Raw genomic sequence first — 23,687 nt, 5'->3', positions numbered from 1 at the left:
AGTGCATGTCGAAATACACTCGAACGCGCGTAAAGACACAAAGCGGTCGGAAAAAGGTAAATAAACTCATACACATGTGATAAAGTAAAAGCGATTTTTAAAGAGCTTTTTTCGGGTTTTTTTAAGAAAAAATTATATATGCACATACTAAGAAAAAAATTTGTTTTTTGAAATAAACGTGTAAGTATAAACACATTCAATATTTTATTATATATAAAACAAAGGAAAATAGGGATGAAGCAAAATGTTAACTGGTGTCCTAAGTGCAATGGTTTAATTTTATTTTCAAATACTACCGAAATATCAACGTGCATGTTGATTGTGGGATGAGGTATTATAGGTGTAGAAGCCATGTCATTGGATTATTCTGAAGCGAAATCGGCATGACTAGAGTTTCCCTCTACATACGCTGCTTTGATTCGATCGATGCTGATGCTATCGTTGGTGCCGTACTTATCGATTATAAAGTACTTAGGTTCACGCTGAAGAACTTTGAATGGTCCCTCGTATGCTGATTCGATGGGTTGTCGATGTGAGTCTCGACGTACGAAGACATGTGTACTATGTCGTAAGTCAGGTTGAACGAAAACGTCAGTTGATCGCGGTCGAATGGAAACAGGTTTAACTGAACGCATTGCGTTTGTAAGCCTGCTCGTGTAGGAATTTAGATCCATGTTTGTTAAAGAAGATGAAGGATCCACGAATTCTCCTTGAGGTTGAAGTATCGTTTCATAGACGAGTTGAGCTGCAGTGTATCAAATGTTAGCTTTCACTGCATTGTGAATACCGAATAAATGAATTGAAAGAGAGTCAGTCCACTATGAAACGTTTGTAATTGAGTGAAGCTTTTAGCTGTCGGCGAAAGCATTTTACCAACCAATTTGCTTTTGGATGGTAGGCGGTCGTTCAGAATCGTGTGATTACTAATAGTGAAGTCAGACGACGGAAAAGTCCAGGTTCAAACTGGCGTCCACGACCTGTAGTGGTAGTCGGAAGGCGGCCAAAATTTGCCGCCCATCGTTCGACGAAGGAGCAAGCCACTGTATCAGCAGTAATTTCCTTAATAGGTTCTGCTTCTGACCATCGAGTGAAACGGTCTACGCAGGTTAAAAGATAAGGGTATCCCTTTAAACATGTAATTACCAATAATCTCATCTCGGTCTCCCAACATGGATTTCTTAGGTCCAGATCATGTGATACATGCCTAGTGGACTACATGAATGATATAACTCTGAAACGAGACAATGGACTCCTTGTATCAGTCATATTTTTAGACTTTAAGAAAGCTTTTGATAAGGTTCCACACAAACGGCTACTAGCCAAACTACGGTCCTTCGGAATCAACAACCCACTCTATTCATGGTTTGTGTCATTCTCAAAGGGACGTAAACAAATGGTAAAGTACAACGACTGTCTCTCATTACCTAGACCAATAACTAGTGGCGTCATCCAGGGAAGTGTATTAGGCCCACTTTTGTTTCTCATGTATATAAACGATATATGTAACATCATAAAATCTGGGAAACCATACTTATATGCTGATGATCTCAAAATAGTATACAGCTATAAGCCTGAGGTTCTAAGTGAAAGTGTACGCCTGATTCAAGATGATCTCAATAACCTAACTATCTGGAGCGAAAAGTGGCAATTACCATTTAACCTCCACAAATGCGGGATCATGCACTTTGGAAAGCACCCCTATGAACCCCAACTTTTCTTAAATAAAAGTAAAGTCCAGACACTTAATTCAGTACACGATCTAGGAATAAATTACACAGAAAGCCTAAACTTTAAAGCACACGCCTCCTTTATTATTTCTAAAGCTAGACGTCTAATTGGCTTCATAACAAAAAATTTCTTCACGACAGATGCCAAGCTTACCCTCTACAAAATATATGTACGACCTTCCTTAGAATACTGCTCTTTTATCTTCTCTAATATGAATACCACTGACAAAATAAGAGTAGAAGATGTTCAAAGACGTTTTACACGCCAACTGCTAGGAAGTGACACCACTCTTGATTACACAAGTAGATGTAAGCACCTCTCTTTAGAACCTTTATGGCACCGTAGGTTAAGGAACAATCTGATATCTCTCTACAAAGCAATAAATGGACTGTCATTCTTAACCTCCTGTCCAACTATGATCAATGACCCAGCCTATAGACTAAGAAACAATGCATATACACTATTTACCGAAAAACACCAAAAACAAATGCGTTGTAAGTTTTTTACAGTTCGGTATAGTTTATTGTGGAACAGGTTGCCAATACCTATCCGTAACTGTGACACCTTTACCAAATTTAAAAGGCTAATAACCCTGTTACTAAACTCTAAAGAACTTCGCCAACTATTCCTTGAACTCCCGCCTACCAATGAGGCACTTTATTATGGACCGCCCAATATCTAGACGGAACAAGAATATAACGAACCCCATTGTCATTAGTATGAATATAGCAAAACTAAAGAAAACATGCTTTATCCTTCCCCACTATTTATTGATTATTAACAATGGCCTTCCGCTCCTAACCCTCATTTTCAGTTTCCGAATCTCTCTAATGGATAAATCCAAATTATTCTTCCTAAGTGTCATGTCCTTTTATTTTTCTTATTACAAGTAGACAGATAACTCACTAATCTTATGGATGCTGACCAACTAAGGCCGATCAAAAGAAGCTCATATGTCCTAAATTCTTGTGAGTTGTTCAATGTTTTATTTTTCTTACCCTGAAAATTTTACAATATTCTCTTTCATATCCTCTGATTTGCTATTAGCCCTTACCATCTCTTAACCACATATAATCTGACTTGTCTCTTATAACCTTTACCATTAGTTATCTTCATAGTAGTACGATATATTAAATGGATATCTAACCCATAATACAAATGCTATTACCATCTGATTTGCTTGTAACATGGAACTTGTAGAGACAGTGTATTCAAAATAAGGTCCTTGGTAAAAGCAATATTCATACCGACCACAAACGTAAGAGAGCCTAACATCATAAAAGGAGGGAGGGTGGCGTTACTGACCAGCAAACATGATGGTGGGGAGATAACTTCAATCCACCTGTGTCTGTGGGGCAGAACATATTAATTACGGCTCCTTATGTCTAGTGGGATGTCACGAACCAACGGTATTGATGCGAAATTATTCATGCAAAATACCACTTTGAATCATGTTAAAAAAAAGCTGAATTGGTTCCACTTCCTACCGAGTAATCCCAATGCAAGCAAACTAGACAATTGGCTGAAAACGAAGCCCACTCCATACCCTATAAAATCTAAAAACGAAAAAGAGAGTTCAAACAGTTTCTAAAGTAAAGGGAGACAGTCATTTGTATGGGAATACTGTTTTCAGCACTTTATTTTATAATTATACAATTCCATACTTCCTTCTGAACTACCTTCATTTATACAGTCCCTTATCCACTTGTAGTGACCGGCCAGTCTCGATAAGAACACGATTGGAATGACGGAAACAATTATTATTATTGTAACCAATTGTACCAGAGATTGTTTCACTGTATTTGTTTAACTGTATCAGTTTCACTTCTTGTTCCGCTATCCGCCTTGTTTGGTTCGAGCTTGCTCACGCACTGTTTATTCGCTTGTACTCTTTGGCACGTCTCGGTATTATTTCGATACCACGAGATCGCCAATAAATATACTTGATCTGGACTAGTAAAGCCTTCTGATTTACGGGCTATCAAGGGAACCAAGTCGTTTTTGGACGCGTAATCGAATAGTAGTGGTGATCATAGTCCGTCCACGATTCGACATCCACTACAACTGGTGAGCCGTATTTGGAACACGCAATACAGCTGGTAACCCAATCCATCGAGCACAAGTCAAACTTGGCCAATTCTCCAAACCAGATCAATCCGGTGAGTCTATTTATCTATCCACATCTGTTGCATATATTCGTATTGATATTTTTCAATATATAATATTTTGGCAACTTAATATGGTAGATAACGATAAGAATAACATAAATATGATAGACTTCGAGATACAGGTTATCAGTTTTCGACCGATTCCTTTCATCCCTCATGATCCAGAAGTCTGGTTCGCGGCACTGCAATCTCAATTTGAGATCCGCCGCATAACCAATCAAAGGCAGAAGTACGCCTACGCTTTGGAATCATTGCCCGGGGATCACCTAACCGCTGTCCGTGAGGTTGTCCTCAATCCGAACGTTCCGAACGTTTATGACCGTCTTAAGGATGCCATCCTTCGACATTTCCTCCCATCAAGAGAGGAACGATTGAGGACACTATTAGCACGTCACCCTATGGGTGATGCTAAGCCGAGCCACCACCTCACGCGCCTGGAGGACACTATTAGCACGTCACCCTATGGGTGATGCTAAGCCGAGCCACCACCTCACGCGCCTGCAATCCCTTGCAGGAAACATGACAGTTGACTCTGAGATAGTCAAAGAGTTGTGCCTCTCATGGCAGATAAGATTCTAGCACGAGTTAACACCAAAGACGACTATTTGGTTGCTAGTACTTCCCGTTCTAACGTTGATCTCGATGCTAGACGACCTCCGGCCCATGGGGATAGGGACAGATGTATCCATACTCGTCTCAGTTTCCGAGACCGCGCAAATGTGCCAGCCCCCTACGCCCCCCGACCCAGGTCACAATCTCGTAAGGCCGTAACGACTCGCCCCAAGCGGGCATCTTCCAAGCTACGCCAGAAGGCGGTTTCGGAAGCGAGTCCAGGTTGGTGCTGGTTTCACCGTGCCTTCGGGGCCGGTGCCCGTCATTGTCGAGCTCCCTGCTCATACAAGGCGGGAAACTCCTCAGCCGGCGAGTAAATGCGGCCGCACTCGCCGGCACTTCACCTCAGGTTGGCCGTTTATTTTACGTGCACGATTATCGCACCAACGCTAGGTACCTTGTGGATACGGGTGCCCAAGTTTCTGTCGTACCTATCGGTAACAGTAAGTCTCAAGCCATGCTCCGACTACGCGCTGCTAATGGCTCAGTCATTCCCACCTATGGTACACGACAACTTACGGTCAACCTGAGCAACCGACGACAGTATCTGTGGACGTTCATCATTGCCGTTGTTCCCACAGCTATACTCGGTATCGATTTCCTACAGCACTATGAATTGCTAGTCGATTCACGTAGGCTGCAGATAATTGATACTTCTTCGAACAGCAACTTTATGGGCTCTAAAGCCCACACAAACGCGTACTGAATCACGGGTGTATTTCATTCGCGTGACGATTTATTCCACGTTTTATTTCAGAAATTCCCCAAATTAACTAAACCTCTCGAGGAGACTCCATCGCTGACCAATCGTGTGGTACACCACATAGTCACCCTCGGAGCCCCAGTCACGGCAAAACCTCGCCGACTGGCACCGGACAAATTAGCTTTCGCTAAACGTGAGTTCGACAATTTACTAGCTACTGGTATTATTCGTCCTTCTCACAGTCCTTGGGCCTCACCTCTCCACATGGTTCGAAAAAAGGATGGGGTTAGTTGGAGACCATGTGGAGACTACCGAGCGTTAAACACAGCTACACGTTTCGATAGCTATCCCATCCCCCACATACATGACATCACGGCATCACTCAAGGGCACGACAATTTTTTCCAAGATCGATCTGGTTCGAGCATATCACCAGATCCCAGTGGCTCTTGAAGATATAGAGAAAACTGCTATCACGACTCCTTTCGGTTTATTTGAGTTCCTACGAATGCCATTTGGATTACGGAATGCTGCTCAAACTTTCCAAAGGTTTATCGATGGCATAGTACGAGACCTAGATTTTGTTCACGTCTATATTGATGACCTGCCAATCGCATCATCAAACGTAGATGAACATTATAAACACCTGACGCTACTATTCCAGCGCCTCTCGGATAATGGAATAATAGTCAACCCCGACAAGTGTGAACTCGGGAAGAAGGAAATAAAATTCTTAGGTCATGTCATTAAGCATGAGGGTATTCTACCTTGTGAGGATAAAGTGCGTACTATAATGGAGTACACTGCACCGTCCACACTCAAGGAACTGAAGGCATTTCTCGGTTTGGTCAACTTCTACCGACGCTTCATTTCGCACGCGGCAGAACAGTTACGACCGTTAACCGATTTACTTCGCGGTAATCCACGCAAACTGGAATGGAACGACGCCGCACGTACTGAATTTTCAGATGTCAAAACGGCCCTAGCTCAAGCCACACTTCTCGTGCATCCTGACCCATCAGCCACGCTTAGTATAGCGGTTGATGCATCGGATTTCGCCATAGGAGCCGTTATGCAACAGAATATCTCCGGTAGTTGGCAGCCCCTCGAATTTTTCTCACGACGCCTCACTCCTACGGAGACGAGATATAGCGCTTTTGGTCGCGAACTGCTAGCAGCCTACTGCGCCATCAAACATTTCCGGCACGCTGTAGAAGGTCGTAAGTTCATCTTATTCACCGACCATAAGCCCTTAACGTATGCTCTGCATACCAAGTCTGACCGCTACTCACCACGAGAGTGCAGACATTTGGACTATATCTCCCAGTTCACGACAGACCTTCGTCACGTCAAAGGCGAGTCGAACTGTGTTGCTGATGCTTTATCACGTATCAAACTTAATGCAGTTACTTTGCCAGTGCTTGACCTACCTGCTATGGCCGCCGCCCAAGCAAATGATACTTCATGCACGGAAGCACAACAGTCTACGTCCCTTCAGTGTCGGGAAGTACCCCTAGCTACTAGCTCAGGTACTATCCTATGCGATACTTCTACGGGCCTCCCTCGACCCATCGTACCCTCCGCTTATCGCCGTCTCGTCTTTGATGCCCTTCATGGTCTATCTCATCCTGGTATCGCAGCCACACTACGCCTCATCGCTGCACGATACGTCTGGCCGTCCATGAATAAAGATGTCCGTATGTGGGCAAAGCAATGTTTACAATGTCAACGATCAAAAGTGCACAGGCACGTAGCTGCCTCTATTGGCACTTTCGGTACGCCTGATGCTCGCTTCGATCACGTTCACATAGACATTGTAGGACCATTACCACCATCGCACGGGTATGATCACATACTCACGTGCATTGATCGTTTCACAAGATGGCCCGAAGCTATTCACATCACGTCTATTACGGCGGAGACAGTCGCTCACCGCTTCGTAGAACGATGGATAGCTATGTACGGTTGTCCCTCGACTGTCACGACTGACAGAGGACAACAATTTGAGTCCGCATCATTCTTCTCACTAACACGGCTGCTTGGTACGGAACGCATATGCACTACCGCCTACCATCCAGCATCAAACGGTTTAGTTGAACGGTTTCATCGCCAACTTAAAAGTGCTCTTCGAGCACACGAAAACAACAATTGGTACGAAACCCTTCCGCTCGTCCTCCTGGGAATCAGAACGAGTCTAAAGGCAGATATTCAATGTTCCGCCGCTGAACTTGTTTACGGCACGACATTGCGTCTGCCTGGGGAATTTTTCACACCACGGAGCAGCACTAAGTTCGGCGAATCAGACTACGTCCAACGACTGTCTGCATTCATGCGAACACTGACTCCGGTGTCAACTCGTATACAACATCGACAGGTCGCTCTCCCTCGAGAGTTATCTACATGTTCACATGTTTTCATACGAGTAGATTCGGTACGCAAACCTCTACAACAGCCTTACGAAGGACCTTTTCACGTGATTTCCCGTCACGAAAAGACCTTCAAGGTTGATCGACGTGGCCGCATCGAAACAGTCAGCATTGATCGTCTCAAGCCAGCACACGTCGATGACAGTGCTATACCTGATAAGCTGAGACCCAATGTTAGACCCATCAGAGCTTCTAGCGGGATTTCTACATCTACTTCGGATCCCACGCTAGATGCACCTGAGACCTCATTCTCACGTCCCAGTCAACAGCACGTGTCATCTGCCCCGTCTACGGACGAGACTTCCGTCTCACGTCCAGACCTGCAGACCACACCGCCCTTGACTGCGGATGAGATTGCAGGCTCACGAGGTTTGAACGAGACTACCGTCTCACGTTCTGGTCGCCGAGTACGCTTACCCGTACGCTTTCTCGACTAACCTCATAACCAACTACGGACACAGTATAGGACCCTACCCCTATACTACGCGAATGCTACACTCTTCTCTTTTTCTTTCATTTTTTTGTTTACCCCGAGCCTACGCCTCTGACCATCGTTGTTCTGGTATCGTCGACTTTAGTCAATCTTGGCGAAAGCTGGCCTGATCACCCACGCTATGGTCAACGCACTCAGTCGATCTCTCTGACTCCAAATACGTATGATATACATTTGGTCCCGAACATGGTTACCCTGGTCACATCTGGTTCCTTGGCTCAATCTGGTTTCGTCCTACGTCTGCAGCGTTTCTGGTCCGGACCTCTACGAACGCAACCTTCAGATTCTGGATACAAACCACTCTGGTGTAGCATGCTAATCCAAGCAATCAATACAGTACGTTCCTTCTGGTACCGTTCTACGTCAAAGACTTTTGGTGGCAACTCGAGGATCAACGATCACTCCCTGTTCTGCCAACGCCTTCGTCCTACAATGGCACGTTTCGCGATCAGTCCCACGAACGAAACCGCTACGTATCGAAAGAGTAAACCCTTTCTAGCGGGGGGCTCCTGTAGTGACCGGCCAGTCTCGATAAGAACACGATTGGAATGACGGAAACAATTATTATTATTGTAACCAATTGTACCAGAGATTGTTTCACTGTATTTGTTTAACTGTATCAGTTTCACTTCTTGTTCCGCTATCCGCCTTGTTTGGTTCGAGCTTGCTCACGCACTGTTTATTCGCTTGTACTCTTTGGCACGTCTCGGTATTATTTCGATACCACGAGATCGCCAATAAATATACTTGATCTGGACTAGTAAAGCCTTCTGATTTACGGGCTATCAAGGGAACCAAGTCGTTTTTGGACGCGTAATCGAATAGTAGTGGTGATCATAGTCCGTCCACGACTCGACATCCACTACACACTCATACCTTGCCCACACTTATTTTTCTTTAACACATTAGTATGTTCTTACCTAATAAATACTTCAGTAACAGACAAATAGACTAAATGGTTATACCTTAACTATTCCTCCATGAATATTGTGTGCTCTGCTTTTCGTCCTTCCTTTTTCTTACACCTTTTTCAGTCTCCTGCAGATACTCCACCGAAAACAGATATGGCATGGGTGACTTCGTCCTACACCGTTATTAAAGCCTCAGATATTTCGGAGGGATATAAGGTCGAAGCTTCTAAAAGCCCCCAACTTCGCATGTATCTATTCTCGACCATCAGTTGTATGTTTCAACGCTACCTCCATAAAGTGCGCTAAGTGTGATATTGACATGTTTCTTACGAAATCCATTTACATTCATATCTTATGAAATATCAACCCAGCCGAGTAATTTTCAACAGTGAAAATTGTAACTTCTTTAACAATTTGATCTTGCCTGTAAACCGGCATGCCTCATGTAACAATCTGTTATTTGAGAATAAATTATTATTATTATTAAATCTGGTAAACGTCCAACCAAATCCAGATGAACATGATCGAAACGAGAATCAGGAGTTTTGAACCAGCCTAAGGGACATTTGTTGTGCCTAATCACCTTAGATTTCTGAAAGCTTACACAGGAGCGTGCCCACTCCATTATGTCTTTATTCACATCAGGCCAGCAAAACCGTTCTGCCATAAGCTTGATGGATACAAGGGCACCCTAGTGAGAAAGTGTGTACAATGTGTTGGAGACGTCGCGTGGATAATGTTTCGGCACTATTGAGCGATCCCTACTTGTAGATGTGTCACATAGTAAAGTTTCCTTACCTGTTCCCATCTGTTTAATGAGCAGTCTAAGGGTTGTTTTGGATAACCCATGCTGAAGATCAGTATCTTCTTTTTGAAGCTGAGCGAGTTTAAGAAGGTCGATTCCTTGGAAACTGTTCAAGGAAGTTATGAGAGACAAGGCGTCTGCGACTACATTGTTTGCACAGGAAATGTGTTGTACATCTGAAGTAAACTGAGAAGTTTAGTGCAGTTGTAGAGAATCACGAGGTAAGTACTTGTCTGAAGGTGAGCTTAAAGGGAAAATAAGAGGTTTATGATCAGTAAAATGGGTGAATTCTTGGTCTTTAACAGAGCATTGAAAGTGCCGTACAGCACAATACATGGCTAAGAGTTCCCTACCGAAAGCGCTATACCTTGATTCGGCATCTAGCAGCCGTCTTAAAAAAAGAATGCCATAGGTTGCCAGGTGTGAGTAACCCACTGTTGTAAGACTCTTCCGATAGCCGAATCGGATGCGTTTACTGCGTTACTAATGGGCGCTTGGGTGTCCTAATGTGCCAGCATGGTTGCCTTTGCGATAAGTTCCTTAACTGTGGAGAATCCTTTCGCGAGGTGTCGTCCAGATTAGTGGATTTCGCATTTCCATGAAGTTGGCCGGTTAACGGTTTCATAACGGGCTCTGATTTGGGTGTGAACCGTCTATAGAAACTTACAAGGCCGTTAAATGTGCGAAATTGCTTAATGGTGGTCGATTCTACGTAATCTGGAATGACCGCCACTTTGCTTTGCAGATGTTGGATGCCTTGCGCATCAATAATATGTCCGAGAAAATCTAGGGGGTCGGATCCGACTTAAAATTTCTGAATCTTCACATTCATACTGTGTTTATCTGGTCGTTGGAAAGCAGGGTCTAGATGCTGGAGATGAGAGTCTCTGTCCGAACATTCTGTCAAGTATTCATCAACACACACGTGTACGAAGTTGAGACCTCGAAAATCGTCATCTATGAATCTTTGGAATGTCTGAGCAACATTTCTCAGATCGAAAAGCATCCGCGAAAATTCGTAGAGTCCAAAGGAAGTGATGATAGCGGTTTTTGGAATATCGTCAGTGGCCACATGGATCTGATCATAGGCTTTAACTAGGTCGATTTTCGAGAAGACAGTTGTACATTTCAGGGTAGCTGTCAAATCGTGAATGTGAGGCAATGGGTAATGATCAGGAATGGTTTCTGTATTCAAACGCCGACGGTCACCGGTTGGACGCCAATCGTTGCTGTTCTTTTAGAGACCATGTGAAGGCGAAATGCTCATAGGCTCTTTGACGGTCAAATGATTCCTAACTCTATCATGTGGTCAAATTCGTTCTTAGCATTCGGTATATCTCAGGGTACTTATAGAGTATTTGTTGGTAGCACGGGTCAATCGAGTGCCTTAATGTGACTAGGGACAATCTACAACCGGAAAAAGAAGTTACACAGACAGATAAATTAGTGTTTCCGTCTACTAGCCTGCGTTCGCGCTCATCGATGAGTAGCTTGTGGTGTCGTAGTAGGTCTATACCAGATGATTGTCACAGAAACATTTGCAACAATGAAGGTCCAGTGAATGGGTTTACCTAAACCCACGTCAAATAATACATGTCACTTAGCATGTGTGGCGACTGGTTTCTCGTTTGCCGCATGTACGTTAAAAACTGCTTTGTGCAGCCAACTGATGGAATTTGATGGAAGAACGCTAACTTCTGCGCCAGTATCAACGGGGCAATGAACTTTCGTAATCGCATCGGTGATGTATAATAGATGGCTATGTTCGCCGGCTGCGGTTACCATTAACACATGCCAACTGGGAAGTTTCCTAGAACGTTTTTCGTGCTGGATGGTTAGGGGCTTAGGAAGCTGTAGGGTTTTCTGCAATTTCTGGAAGACTTTCCACTCTGGTTATGATACAAGCACCAGTCGGGGTTATCCGTCTCTCGTCGTCTTGAGACAGATCGCCTACGTGAAGTGCTTCTTCGCGGGTTATGTGACCGTTTACAGTCATTACGAAATCTAAGATAGCGTGTAAATGTACGACATAGTTCCATAATGTCATTCTGGGTCGTTTTATGTTGTTGTTTGACTGAAGAACATCGGTGTTAGAAGATTTCGTGATCTCTAGGATGCGGTCAGCAGATGCAGTCACCTCGTCTGCGGCGCATTTTTGGAGCGAGACAAGTACTGCTTGAACCTGCTGAGAAAATTTTGATAAGAAATGTTGTCTGGATAGGCCATCATCGAAATTTCTTTGGCCGATAACCTGTATCATCGTTAGTAACATGTCTGTCACAGAACCATGTTGCAGGTCGATATTATTGAGGAGTCGATCTAACCTTTGTCGAACGGTTAGATCTCTGCGTTTCAGGATCGACCGTTTTACAGTTTCGTAAGGTTCCGAAACATCATTAGTAAACATACTAGGTGTGACGTACCTGTTGAATTCACGCGATAGTACCTTAACTACCGCGATGAATTGTGTGCGTGAATCAGTAATGTCGTGCTCGTAGAAGTCGGCTTCTGCGTAGCAGAAACAAGCTTCAATGCTGTTTGGCCAGAATGGCATTAGTTGAAACGAAGGTGAGGACATAGTCTTCAACTTAAATACCTTGTGTGTCTCTTCCGTCATAGTGAAATATCAAGTACGAAAATGAAGGAGGAAAAAATATCACAATATATAAATGTTAAAATAAAGCAGTGATTTATGAAATTCCAGAAAGGAACAGACTCACAGCTTGTGGGTTGGTGTACCAGATCACATCGGATTCACCACTAAGGATGCCGCAGATATTGCAGTTTGACAACACTTTACCAGCAACACCTTCTATAATTGAATCGTGCCCACTCAGTGAAACCAAAAGACAGAATCGAGGGGGGTGAAAAATGTATTATTATTATTATTAATGGCTTTATTCAATATTATAATCTGGTACAATACAGAATTCTCAGCACAAGTTATTTCAACAAGTTTTTTACCAAAAAAAAACAAAAAAAACCAAAAAAACAAACAAAAAAACAGAAAAGGAATGAAAAAGATTTAAGAAAAACTGAGTTTATACAAATTATCAAATTTGAAACATGCTTAAGAAGACAGGTTATTTACTAGGTCAACTCTAACAGCCTGTTCGTCACAAAGTAAATTTGCTAGGTAAGGTATTACAGAACTTTTATAGACTTGCTTGCGTGTATGGATTTTAATGTATTTACGTCTCGTTCTACCAGAAGATATACAAGGAGAAAGATATGAATGAAGCGGATGGTTAGTATCTGATAAGATAACACCTGCCAAGAGTTTGCAAGACTTAAGATGTCTATCCACAAGCATGTTAATAATGACTTCAAAAGATTCACCACATACCTTGCAAACTGCCTTCGGCACTCTACGCAAAACAGCAAAGTCTTTTCTCAAAAGCCCAGGAAAGAATACTGGAGAACAATATAGAACAATAGGTAATATGCAGGAATTTACAAATTGTAAGAGTAAATGGCGAGTAATCCCAAAAGCATGCAGCCTGTTTATGTAGTATGTCAAACGGTAAACTTTTTTCGTTAAGAGTAAAACATGAGAAGATCAAGAAAGATCAGAGGAAAAAATGACACCAAGATATTTGACCTTCGACACTGTGTTTATTAAGGAGTCTCCAATGGCACAAGCATTATGGGATCCCAAAATAGAGTGTAGGTTCTGTCCATGTCTCAAGCTAAAATTAACAGCTTGACATTTAGATGGATTGAGTAAGAGACCATTATCCACATACCACCTTTCAATACGATATAAAAACTCATTCATTTCTATGGGATGTAAGGAGCTAGAAATCGGCATACATACAGTGAGGTCGTCCGCATATTTTACAAAAGTGTTTTCTGTGGAAGATGGCAGATCATGCAGAAAAAAAGAGAAGAGCAAAGGTGAAAGAACAACTCCTTGTGGCACACCTACATTAGGCAGTAGAGATGTTGAAAACTTTCCTTCAAATACAGTGTACCGTTCTCTTCCAGAAAGGTAGGAACATAGCCAATTAGTTATCCAGCTGTCGGTGTCGACGCTGATCAGCTTGTTAAGTAAGAATGGTCTTGGAATAGAATCAAAAGCAGAAGTAAAGTCCAGGAAAGCGCATCTAACATACTTCTTACCCTTTTCCAACCCGAACACTATAGTGTGATGCAGAACAGCAACGGCATCTAATGTGCTTCTTTTGCATTTGTAAGCAAACTGATATGGATCACAGTGCTCTTTTATTGCAGGTTGAAGTGGTTGTATCAGTAATTTTTCCATTATTTTAAGGAAAGGTGAAGTTATTGCAATGGGTCTAAGTCTCGCATTTTTATCACCAGAAGCTTTCTTTGGTATAGGGATTGTCTTTATCTTTCTCCACATCTTCGGTAAGACATTAGTTGAGAAGGATCTGTTAAAAATATTCGTTAATGGATAACATAAAACATCAGCACATTTTTAGAAAGGAGGTTTGGGATACCATCAGGTCCTAAACATTGGGATGAATTAAGTGACTGGAGACATTTTCGGACATCATTTTCAGTGAAACTGGAAACACAATTATTCTTCGGACCCTTGGATATAGGGAGCATGATGTCAGATGACTGACGTATAAAGGACTTATTTAAGTCACAAGCATTCAGCTGGTTATCGCTTCTAGTTTTCCTGTTCCCTGTAATTTCTTTAAAGAGTTTCCACATACTTTGAGAGCTTTTACAAGATAGGAGTTTTTGAGTAAACATAGAGTTGAGATGTCTAATCTCTTGGTTTATTTGACCATTTAACTAACGAACTTCAGTAGTATTTTTCTCCCTGTACATCCTTTCTTTTACCCTCCGTAGTCGTTTTAGTTGTGGAGATGTAAGTCGATCAAAACTTAAAAAGTAGGTTTCGGTAGGACAGCAAATATCAAAACAGAACTTAAGATAACAGGTGATAACATCAGTTGTGTTTTCTATTGAGTCATCTGTAAATAATTCCCAGTTGGTCGTACGAAACATGTTTTTTAGATTTTGCAAATTTTCTTCTGAGTAATTCCTGTATATTACTTTTTTGGTATGGTGTATTTGATAGATTATCAATATATTGAGGGGTGACTGATCTCAGGAGAAGTTGAGCACTGTATTCCCACTCGTGATCTGGTGTTGATGCATGACCGAGCACTGTCAGCTAAGTGAGTCCATTAAAACTAATATGCTTAGCATCCACTGTCGAACACTTACAGAGCTATTGATTTTAGAGAATTATTTACCGCTACATATTTATGGAGTAATGGGTTAACATATGTAACAATCGATCGACAAACTTCAAGTGAGAATTATGGCTAATAAAAGGACTGCGTTTCTTTGGTCGCGCTTACCAATGTAGAATTATGATCTACTTCGCTATTAGTACTATTATAATAATAGATCTAATCCTAAAATTGCAGATATGTCATGATGTGAATATCTAATCTATAAGATCTTATGTGGGAGTCGCATCACTGTCTACACCGACTTCTTGCATCGTAATAATTAACGATATGATACTCACTACTTCTGAAGAACACATATGGGCTGAAGATTGAATAATATATTTAGTATGAATAAAGGCAGGTTATAAAGAATGATGACGTCCTCGATGCTGAGCCATGCCATCCGATTGATTAGTTGAATATTCTCGCGTTCGCGATTGCTGGCCTTTTGCTATCCGTCCCACAGCCCATGAGGTTCAAACCCCTTAGTTGCAACCTCACGGCAGTGGGCCGTGGTCTAAAGTTCATGTATCACTGTCTGTAAAAAGAGGAAAGGACCCAGGACAGGAACTGTCGGTAGTCAACTAAGTACTGGTTTCCAATTGGAGTGCTTGAAATTCATTCTTACTTCTATCTACGACTTACCAGGAAATCCTTAAGCCATTTATAGAGGTCCGGCAATGCCTAGATTTCCCAGCTTCAAGAACAGTCTATTACTTGACACCTTGTCAAATGCATGTATTGTAAATTTCAATTCGATACTGAAAACAAATGCATCAGAGATTCTTGTATAAGCTTTTTTAAGTGATAATGGCGTGGTGTTTGCTGCTCATATTTGTTTAAGTGTTATAGTGATGAGAATTCTGTTAAAGGAGAGGGAGTTTTAATTGTTGGCATTGTGTCCCGTTTGAAAGTATGGCAACGTTGGGTACTGGTATGCGTTGTCTAAAAAGTTGCGTATTCGTTTTGAACATCATCTGTCTGGTATGAATAGCTGATTTTAATTGTTTCTTCAACTAGTTATGTTCCCTGGTATTAATTGGGGCTGGTGCCTATGTGGAAGTCAAGTTTAGTCAATATGGAGACAATTTACACAAAGTCTGGCAGGCAGCACCTATCGCTATTATTGTTGTCGGAGTAATAATCCTGATAGTGAGCTTTCTGGGTTGTTGTGGAGCCATAAAGGAAAACGTCTGCATGCTGTATATGGTAGGTTATTCCAGGCAAGTTTGAGCTTGTAGTATGCGTTCTTCCTCGTCGTACTTCTGATTGCTGAGTTGGCCGCTGCCATAGTTGCAGTTGTTTACAAAGATAGGATCGATTCAGAAATTGATGCATTAATGACTGGTGCTCTGGATAAACCGACAAAAGAGATAACTGAATTCATGAATTTGATTCAATCATCAGTAAGTCATAAGAGTACCTGTTAACTTATCTAGTTCCATTGCTGTGGAGCCAAAGGCCCTAATGATTATCTTGGTAACGTGCCAGCCTCGTGCAAAGAAGAGAATTTGACCTATACCGAAGTAAGTCCAATTTGTTTGAAATGCATGTTGAGAGAATACTGAGTAGTACGTAGTCATCGTTAATAACAGTTAATTGACACGTACGTAGACATATATTATCTAAAGATTTTCTCCATCAAATCTGATGCAAGTCTAGATACATTTGTTTCGAACAAGTTCCTGAATGTGAAAACACTTGTAACTTACGAAATAATGTTGTTTTTGGTACCAATATTCATTCCTAACGTTCCTTAGTGCATATGTTAATTTTTGCCTAGTAAGTTGGTTAGTCCATGTCAGTTTTTCGCCGTGTAATACATACGAAAGCAAGCCTTGAGAATCACATGACATCAGAAGCTGTGCTACTCTTAAAGTCAGTAGCATTGAGCAGTTGATTAGTCATTCGCAACGTAGAACCTAGTACGTATGTACATATTTCGATTTCACCTCATCATATTAGCACAGAGAATGAGATTGTAAAGCGAACTCTCTGAGTAGCAAATTTAGTAACAGCATTAGTAGTAATAAATATCAGGCGTCTAATATTTGATTGAGGAAAACGAAAATAACTGAAATAAGAAGAAAAAGTTGTAAATAATTCATTAGTTCAAAGTTTAGATGTCAATAAAGGAGAGATGCAACCATGTCATCGCACACAATTTTGAGCCATGTCATTCAGTCCTTAATTGCCGGTTATAAAAATCACTTGGACCCCAATCAAGTTGTCTACAACTGTTGACATGAATCAGTGAATGACTTCATGAACTGATGCATTAGGATATGCCCTATTAAAAGTTCGTGTTTTCGACAAAATTATAGGCTGAGCTTGCCTCAGGCTCAAAGTGTTACTACTGTTGTAGTACTCGTACGTATGATTGATTTCAGCTGCAAACTCCGAATAATCATTCGGCGAGACTACGTTTGCAGTCCGAGGTCTATGTCTTTACTTTGTCAGATGGTGCTACGAGTCTTATACTTTTATCAAGGCAATACTGATTAATTGTACTAAGTCTTGAATACATATTTTCTAACGGTTATCGTCTTTTCATTTTTAGGGCTGTGTATCTGTCTTTGGAGCATTCTTAAAACGCAACCTGGTGATTGTTGCCTGTGTTGCATTTGGTGTATGCTTTTTCCAGTTGTTAAGCATTGTCATAGCCTGCTGTTTGGGTCGCCAAATAAAGGAGTATGAGAATGTGTAAACACTGCAAAGAAAACAGTATGATGTTTATCAATCCCGTTCTGTTTTCCCTCTGGCTTTTATGAAATGTTGCTTTTTTATTGCCTAGATAATTGTGCCTTGGCTAATAATCGTGTACTCGACTTCGTTTACGATATAATTATTATACTTAAATATGATACTGTCATTCTCATTGTTTCACTTATCATTCTTATACCAAATGAGCTGCATTGATTCCCTGGTATTTACCTACAAACTGATGACAAATCATCTTCATTTTTATGGTGTGTCTTATAACATTTCTCGTTTATATAATTTTAAGTCTTTGGTATACCTTTTGTTTTACAGACCGCTTATTTTGCCGCCACAGCATTAGACATTTCTTGTATAAATTAATTCCGTTAACTTATTTCAGTCTTCAACTGCAATTGCGGGGTTCTAATAATATTCATAGCAGTAACTGTTCGAGGTTTGTTTTGTTCGTTCACAATTCCTTTATTTAAAACTAGCGAAGCTCAAAATGAATGAAGATCTCATTGTGTTTGTCCGCAATTATAGAGATCGATTGCTAATGATGTGGTTCAAATGGTCAGGTATTTATAAAGATATGATTGTAGTTAATACATCTGTCTACGTCCATCACTATAATAAGGCTTCAATAGGATGTCAACAATCTGTTGTACAATCAAATGATACATTATCAATGTAGAATCAAGTGAAATTTTTTTTTCATACTACAACAATTATGTGGAACTTTATTACATCTTGACAGACTAACCGAATCTCATTGCTGTTGCGTAGAATAACAGTCAATTTTGTCCTCGGACAAATTATTTACTACGATAAGAATTTTCAGTAACTCTGGTCATAGCTCTATAACGACTTCACAACAAACAAGTTTTCACGGTAATAATGGGAGGACAATATAGGGTTGTTGATTAGATTATCTTTAGGGTGAAAAACGCGGCATTCGAATATACGAGTCGCTGTATAGAAAGATAGTTACGTACCTTGTTTACCATGAACATAAAAGTCTCAGTTGATTTCTAGTAATAGTCCTGAGCGTCTGGTTACTCACGAATAGGCAGCTTGTAACTGAGGTTATACCGAACTGATGTTTCGCCCATAAACAAAACCGCTTGGGAAACACTCCGCTGTTTTATAGATATTATTACCAAGTTTAAGCTTGATATTTTCATTTTCGAAAGGTCAGGAGGCTTGATGGTCTGTGTTAGTCCTGGCAGTGATGGTCTCTCAGTTGATCCAACTTTCTTTTGAAAGAGTCGACGGATGGAGCCTCATCAATGTGCTGAGGTTATAAATTCCACTCGTTGATGATTCGATGGGAAAGTCGATAGTCAGCTGACAAGTAATTCGTACTGAGCTTGTGAACTTTGGAGTGTCCTCGTAAATTTTCTGTTTTGTGAGAGAAGAATAATGAGGGCATATCAGGTGCAAATTTATCATTAGGCAATTTGAAAACTAATCAAGTCGCCTCTGGCTCTTCGATATGACTAGGTTTAGCTTGGTCAGTCTAGTCCCATACGGAAGCTTCGCTATTCCGAGAACCAGCTTAGTTGGTGCTCTCTGAACCCTTTCCGAGAGCTCACTGTCTATTTTTTAGACAGGGGCTAGCCGCTTGTATGCAGTACTGAAGTTTAGGACGCACGAACACTATCGAAAGTCAAGAACGCATCAGCGACGATATGACTTGAAGCCCTACGTATCAATCATAAAGTTCTAAAACCTTGAGCGGCACGCTAACCGCCAGGTTCGGGACCATTCAGATAATTTCTCCAGGTTGTTTTGGAGTTCTAAGCTCTCACCGTTTTTATCGTTCTCCATACCTTGGCATCGTCAGCATATAGGAAGACTGATGACAATAGTAAGGTAGATTTGATAATAAATATATTTTTGTTGCGTCCCATTAGGTAAGAAAATTGTTTTTGGCGTTTCTTGACTTAATGTAAACCACTTCTACAGAATAAGTAAGTAACCGAAATTAAAGCAGGTTCAAATATTACACACGAAGCAATGGCGTTGTTATGAAACGTCGGAACTATAATTTATCTACTCATTGGGATATAACAAAAACATCCATCATTAATTCGCTCTTTGGCTGAGTGTTAAGATATAAACTGTAAGGCTTAATTTAAATAACTACTAATAGGAAGTGTGGTTGGCTACATCCTCCTTAGTTACAAAATCTCAGAGTACTTGTTTAACTTTCGAATATAATCAATCAGTTGACGGAATTCCAGGTAAACTAGCAGTAGATGACTAGAGTGGCCAGCATTTCTTACAATCAGTTATTTGTATGTGTTTATACTTTCTTGAAAAAAGATGAAATGCATAACCACATGTCTAACGACTTGCCAAACAGATTTTCTTATATGTGGAGGCAATGTCACCCATATTTATGTCAACACCATTGTCCATGATATCAGTGTCTTTCTAGCGCCATATGAAGAAGTGGTGAGGTCCTGATGGTTTATTGTCTAGGTCTTCCTATTCACTTGATGGTATGATGAACGGACCAAATACAACATAGACCTCTCAATCTTTTTGCAAATCCTGTGGTTGGTATTACTCAGAAGGTAGACAATGTTTATTTTGTTAATTTTCCAAGCTTTACTGAGGTGACGGTAAAGTTGACTGAAAAGTTCATAATAAAGTTCGGAGTCTTTCTTAAGTACTCATAAACAATTAATCCATCTACCATTCTTACTAACACTTAATGAACATGTTGATTCTGATGAAAAAAAACTCCATGACATCTTAAATTGACAAGTGGTCCATTGACATATTGATTCTTCAGGTTCCGGAGTTTCTGAAATACTACGGAAGAATTGTCGTTGAAACTGTCGCTTATTTCTTGGTCAAATATATGGGAAATGAGTAGTTAAGTAAAGTTCACAAGTAAGAATTAAGACAAATTTCGATTATATTCTATAGAAAAGAAGTCTGCGTAGCGATTTCTCAAAAAATAAGGTCAACAGGATAAAACATGATCGATAACTTAGTATTGTTTGTTTGAATCTTCCCATTGATGTTTTTAGGACTGCCACTGGTCAGTCTCTAATTGGCATATGTGCATACTATGCATATTGCCTCGATATAGCCGTATTCCAGCTGAAGAAAAAAAAAAAAGATGGATAGTGGCTAGCAGTGGAATCAAGTTTTGACGCGCGTTTCGTCCTATTTGGGACTCGTCAGCTGGATATACCTGCATCTCAGAGTTGATGTTCATTTCGGGGCTCGAACCCAGCACCTTTCGCTTCAAACGCCATCGCGTTATCCACTCGACCACTGAGTCTTGATAGCCACTTGCTTGTGATAGTTGCAGTCCTAAAACCATCAATGGGAAAATTCAAACAAACAATACCAAGTGAATTTCGACTTCATCTCATTGCACAAGCAAGTAGCTATCAGGACGCGATGGCGTTTGAAGCGAAAGGTACTGTGTTCGAGTTCTGGAGTGAACATTAACTCTGAGGTGCAGGTACATCCAGCTGACGTCCCAAATAGGACAAAACGCGCGTCGTGGATCCCATTGCTAGCCACTATCCATCTTTGCCTACCATGATCGATAACTGTTTCTTTTTTGGGCGCTCAAGTTCAGTGTAAATCGTTTTATTGCAACTGCTTCGACAAAGCGTAACAATTCTGAATTCCGTCGTTTATTGATTATTTTGGAAGATTTCGTAACTTTGACATCATATCCACTGTCGAACAACTTCGCTATTGAAAAACTTCTGTCCATTTAGTCTGAACTTTTGTGGAATATGTTCAGAGATGCGGACACAAATCCTCCCTTCTGTTTTTCCTTGTATGTGCTTTGGCACGAACATGTAAATTGATAAACGAAATTGGAGATAATATAAGGCAGACATGTGACTATCTCATTCGGTTTGGTACAGAAACACCAACTTAATCGCTGGATATGTTCTTTTTTTAAATATTGTCTTCATTTTAAAATCGATCCTCTCAGCTATTTCGTTACCTAGACTTTTCTAATACAAAGTATGCACACTTGTTTTGTTTCAATGAATAACACTATGAGTGTAAACAGTTTAGTAGAATCCATGAAGTAAGTAGATTCATGTTATTCTGCTACTATATTTTTTTTTTATCCAAGTTTATTTAATATTAATGAAGAAGCGCTATTGAATAAATGACTGTGGAACAGTCATATAGTACACTATGAGGATGACAGATTGTTGTCATACATTTAAATAAAGAAGTAAGATCGTCGCAAAATAACATGAACTCATTTATTTCCTGGATTCTCCACAATTGATTACAGCCTAGAAAGAAAAATACTAGCATACAGAAAGTTCTTGCATATATAGGATAATAATTAAGGAAGAATATCTCTATATTTGACACAAGTAAGCAAAAGTTTGACCAGTTTTTAACTCCTCCACAATTATTGTCTTTTATTATCATCTATCAAACTGAATTATATTCAAGAACTTCCCTGATGTAAAGTATGTATACTAGTTTTTTTTACTTACGCCATTAAGAGTAGAAGATACTCGTAAGTTACTAGTATTTGACCACAGATGCCTTAGAAATATTGCTCGCATCTGCTGGGATAACCGGGTAAGTAATAGTGAGGTTCGACGCAGGGTATTAGGAAATGATGGTAAATCAGTTGATGAGGTGATGAATCTTCATCGGCTGAGATGGTTAGGACACGTGTTACGTATGCCTGAACACCGATTACCACAACGCGCTATGCTGACTAGTATTGGGGATGGTTGGAAGAGAATTAAGGGCAGCCAAACCAAAACGTGGGGTCAGTGCTTGAAGTCACTAACTTCTAGTCTGAGCCATGTTGGCAGATGCAGACTACCTGGTTGGGGTCCGCGTGACTATCGTAACCAATGGTTGGAGACTCTAGGTGACATGGCTCAGAATCGATAACAATGGTGTAGGTGTATACACTCTTTATCTTCCCTTAAACCTTGAGATTAAAATTGCTTCATAACGTTCTTCCTTCCTATACTATATCCTTATATACAACCTTTTATATACTACCATCACTAAATAATTACTTCTATGAATTCGGTTTTCATCTTGTTGTGCTAACGAGGTATGGCAACTTGGACTGATGCATATATGTTCCTGGTCCTACGTTGTAGCTGACTGACTGACTACGCCTGTTACTCCCAATGGAGCATAGGCCGCCGACCAGCATTCGCCATTCCACTCTGTCCTCGCCCTTCCTTTCTAGTTCTATCCAACTTTTATTCATTTTTCTCATGTCTGTCTCCATTTCTCGGTGTAATGTGTTCTTTGGTCTTCCTCATCTCCTTTGGCCTTTAGGATTCCATGTGAGAGGTTTTCTTGTGACGCAATTGGGTGATTTCCTCAACGTGTGTCCTATTCACTTCCAGCGCTTCTTCCTGATTTCTTCCTCCGCTTCTAGGTTGTAAGCAATTTTGGCGAATCCAGGAAATAAATGAGTTCATGTCATTCTGCGACGATCTGATTTCTTTATTTAAAATTAAAGATAGGAAAAATTTCATCCAATATTGTAACAGCTGTAATATAATCTTTTCAAAGAACATTGTTGGTCTATACAAGTTTCCAAGTCTTTATGAAATTTCGTTTATGAGATATTATGTTTAGCATTGTGAAAAACATCACAAAAGTAATTAGTTTGATACTTCAGTAAGAAAGCCTAATCGCTATCAAGATTATGAGAAGATAGGTACTGGATTGATATGTTTGCTGTATACGAGGTAGGTAGGTAGGAATCCTTGTGGTAGATAAGAATTTATATGTTGATAGATTTTCTATCTTTTCATTCACTTCAAAATACCAATTATTTCTTATGTTACTATGAGATTAGTAAGCATAAACCTGATAAGTAGTTAATTGATTTCTATTTTGTTCATGAACTGATCAACTATGGAAGTTGCTTACCAGAATA

The 23,687-nt window shown here is 40.6% G+C and overlaps 1 protein-coding gene across 1 annotated transcript; it reads left to right on the top strand.

Moving 5' to 3' along the window:
- The first annotated feature begins 15,930 nt into the window (after positions 1-15,930).
- Smp_017430 (Sm23, putative) lies at positions 15,931-18,204 on the top strand. Its single transcript, XM_018791303.1, has 5 exons — positions 15,931-16,045; positions 16,082-16,270; positions 16,303-16,467; positions 16,501-16,587; positions 17,622-18,204. Exons 1-5 carry the CDS (start codon positions 15,977-15,979, stop codon positions 17,766-17,768), a joined length of 657 nt encoding a protein of 218 aa, XP_018645516.1. The 5' UTR covers positions 15,931-15,976; the 3' UTR covers positions 17,769-18,204.
- The last annotated feature ends 5,483 nt before the right edge of the window (positions 18,205-23,687 follow it).

This window comes from Schistosoma mansoni (assembly GCF_000237925.1).
Source record: "Schistosoma mansoni, WGS project CABG00000000 data, chromosome 3 unplaced supercontig 0105, strain Puerto Rico, whole genome shotgun sequence".
In the NCBI taxonomy this organism is placed as follows: Eukaryota; Metazoa; Platyhelminthes; class Trematoda; order Strigeidida; family Schistosomatidae; genus Schistosoma; species Schistosoma mansoni.
This window is presented reverse-complemented; position numbering and strand designations above follow the sequence as displayed.

Excerpts from the sequence above, each read along its gene's own strand:
- Smp_017430 (XM_018791303.1), top strand. The coding sequence starts at position 15,977 with ATGGCAACGTTGGGTACTGGTATGCGTTGTCTAAAAAGTTGCGTATTC. Across the intron at positions 16,046-16,081 it reads TTTTGAACATCATCTGTCTG|TTATGTTCCCTGGTATTAAT; the intron begins GTATGAATAGCT and ends TTCTTCAACTAG. Across the intron at positions 16,588-17,621 it reads AGAATTTGACCTATACCGAA|GGCTGTGTATCTGTCTTTGG; the intron begins GTAAGTCCAATT and ends TTTCATTTTTAG.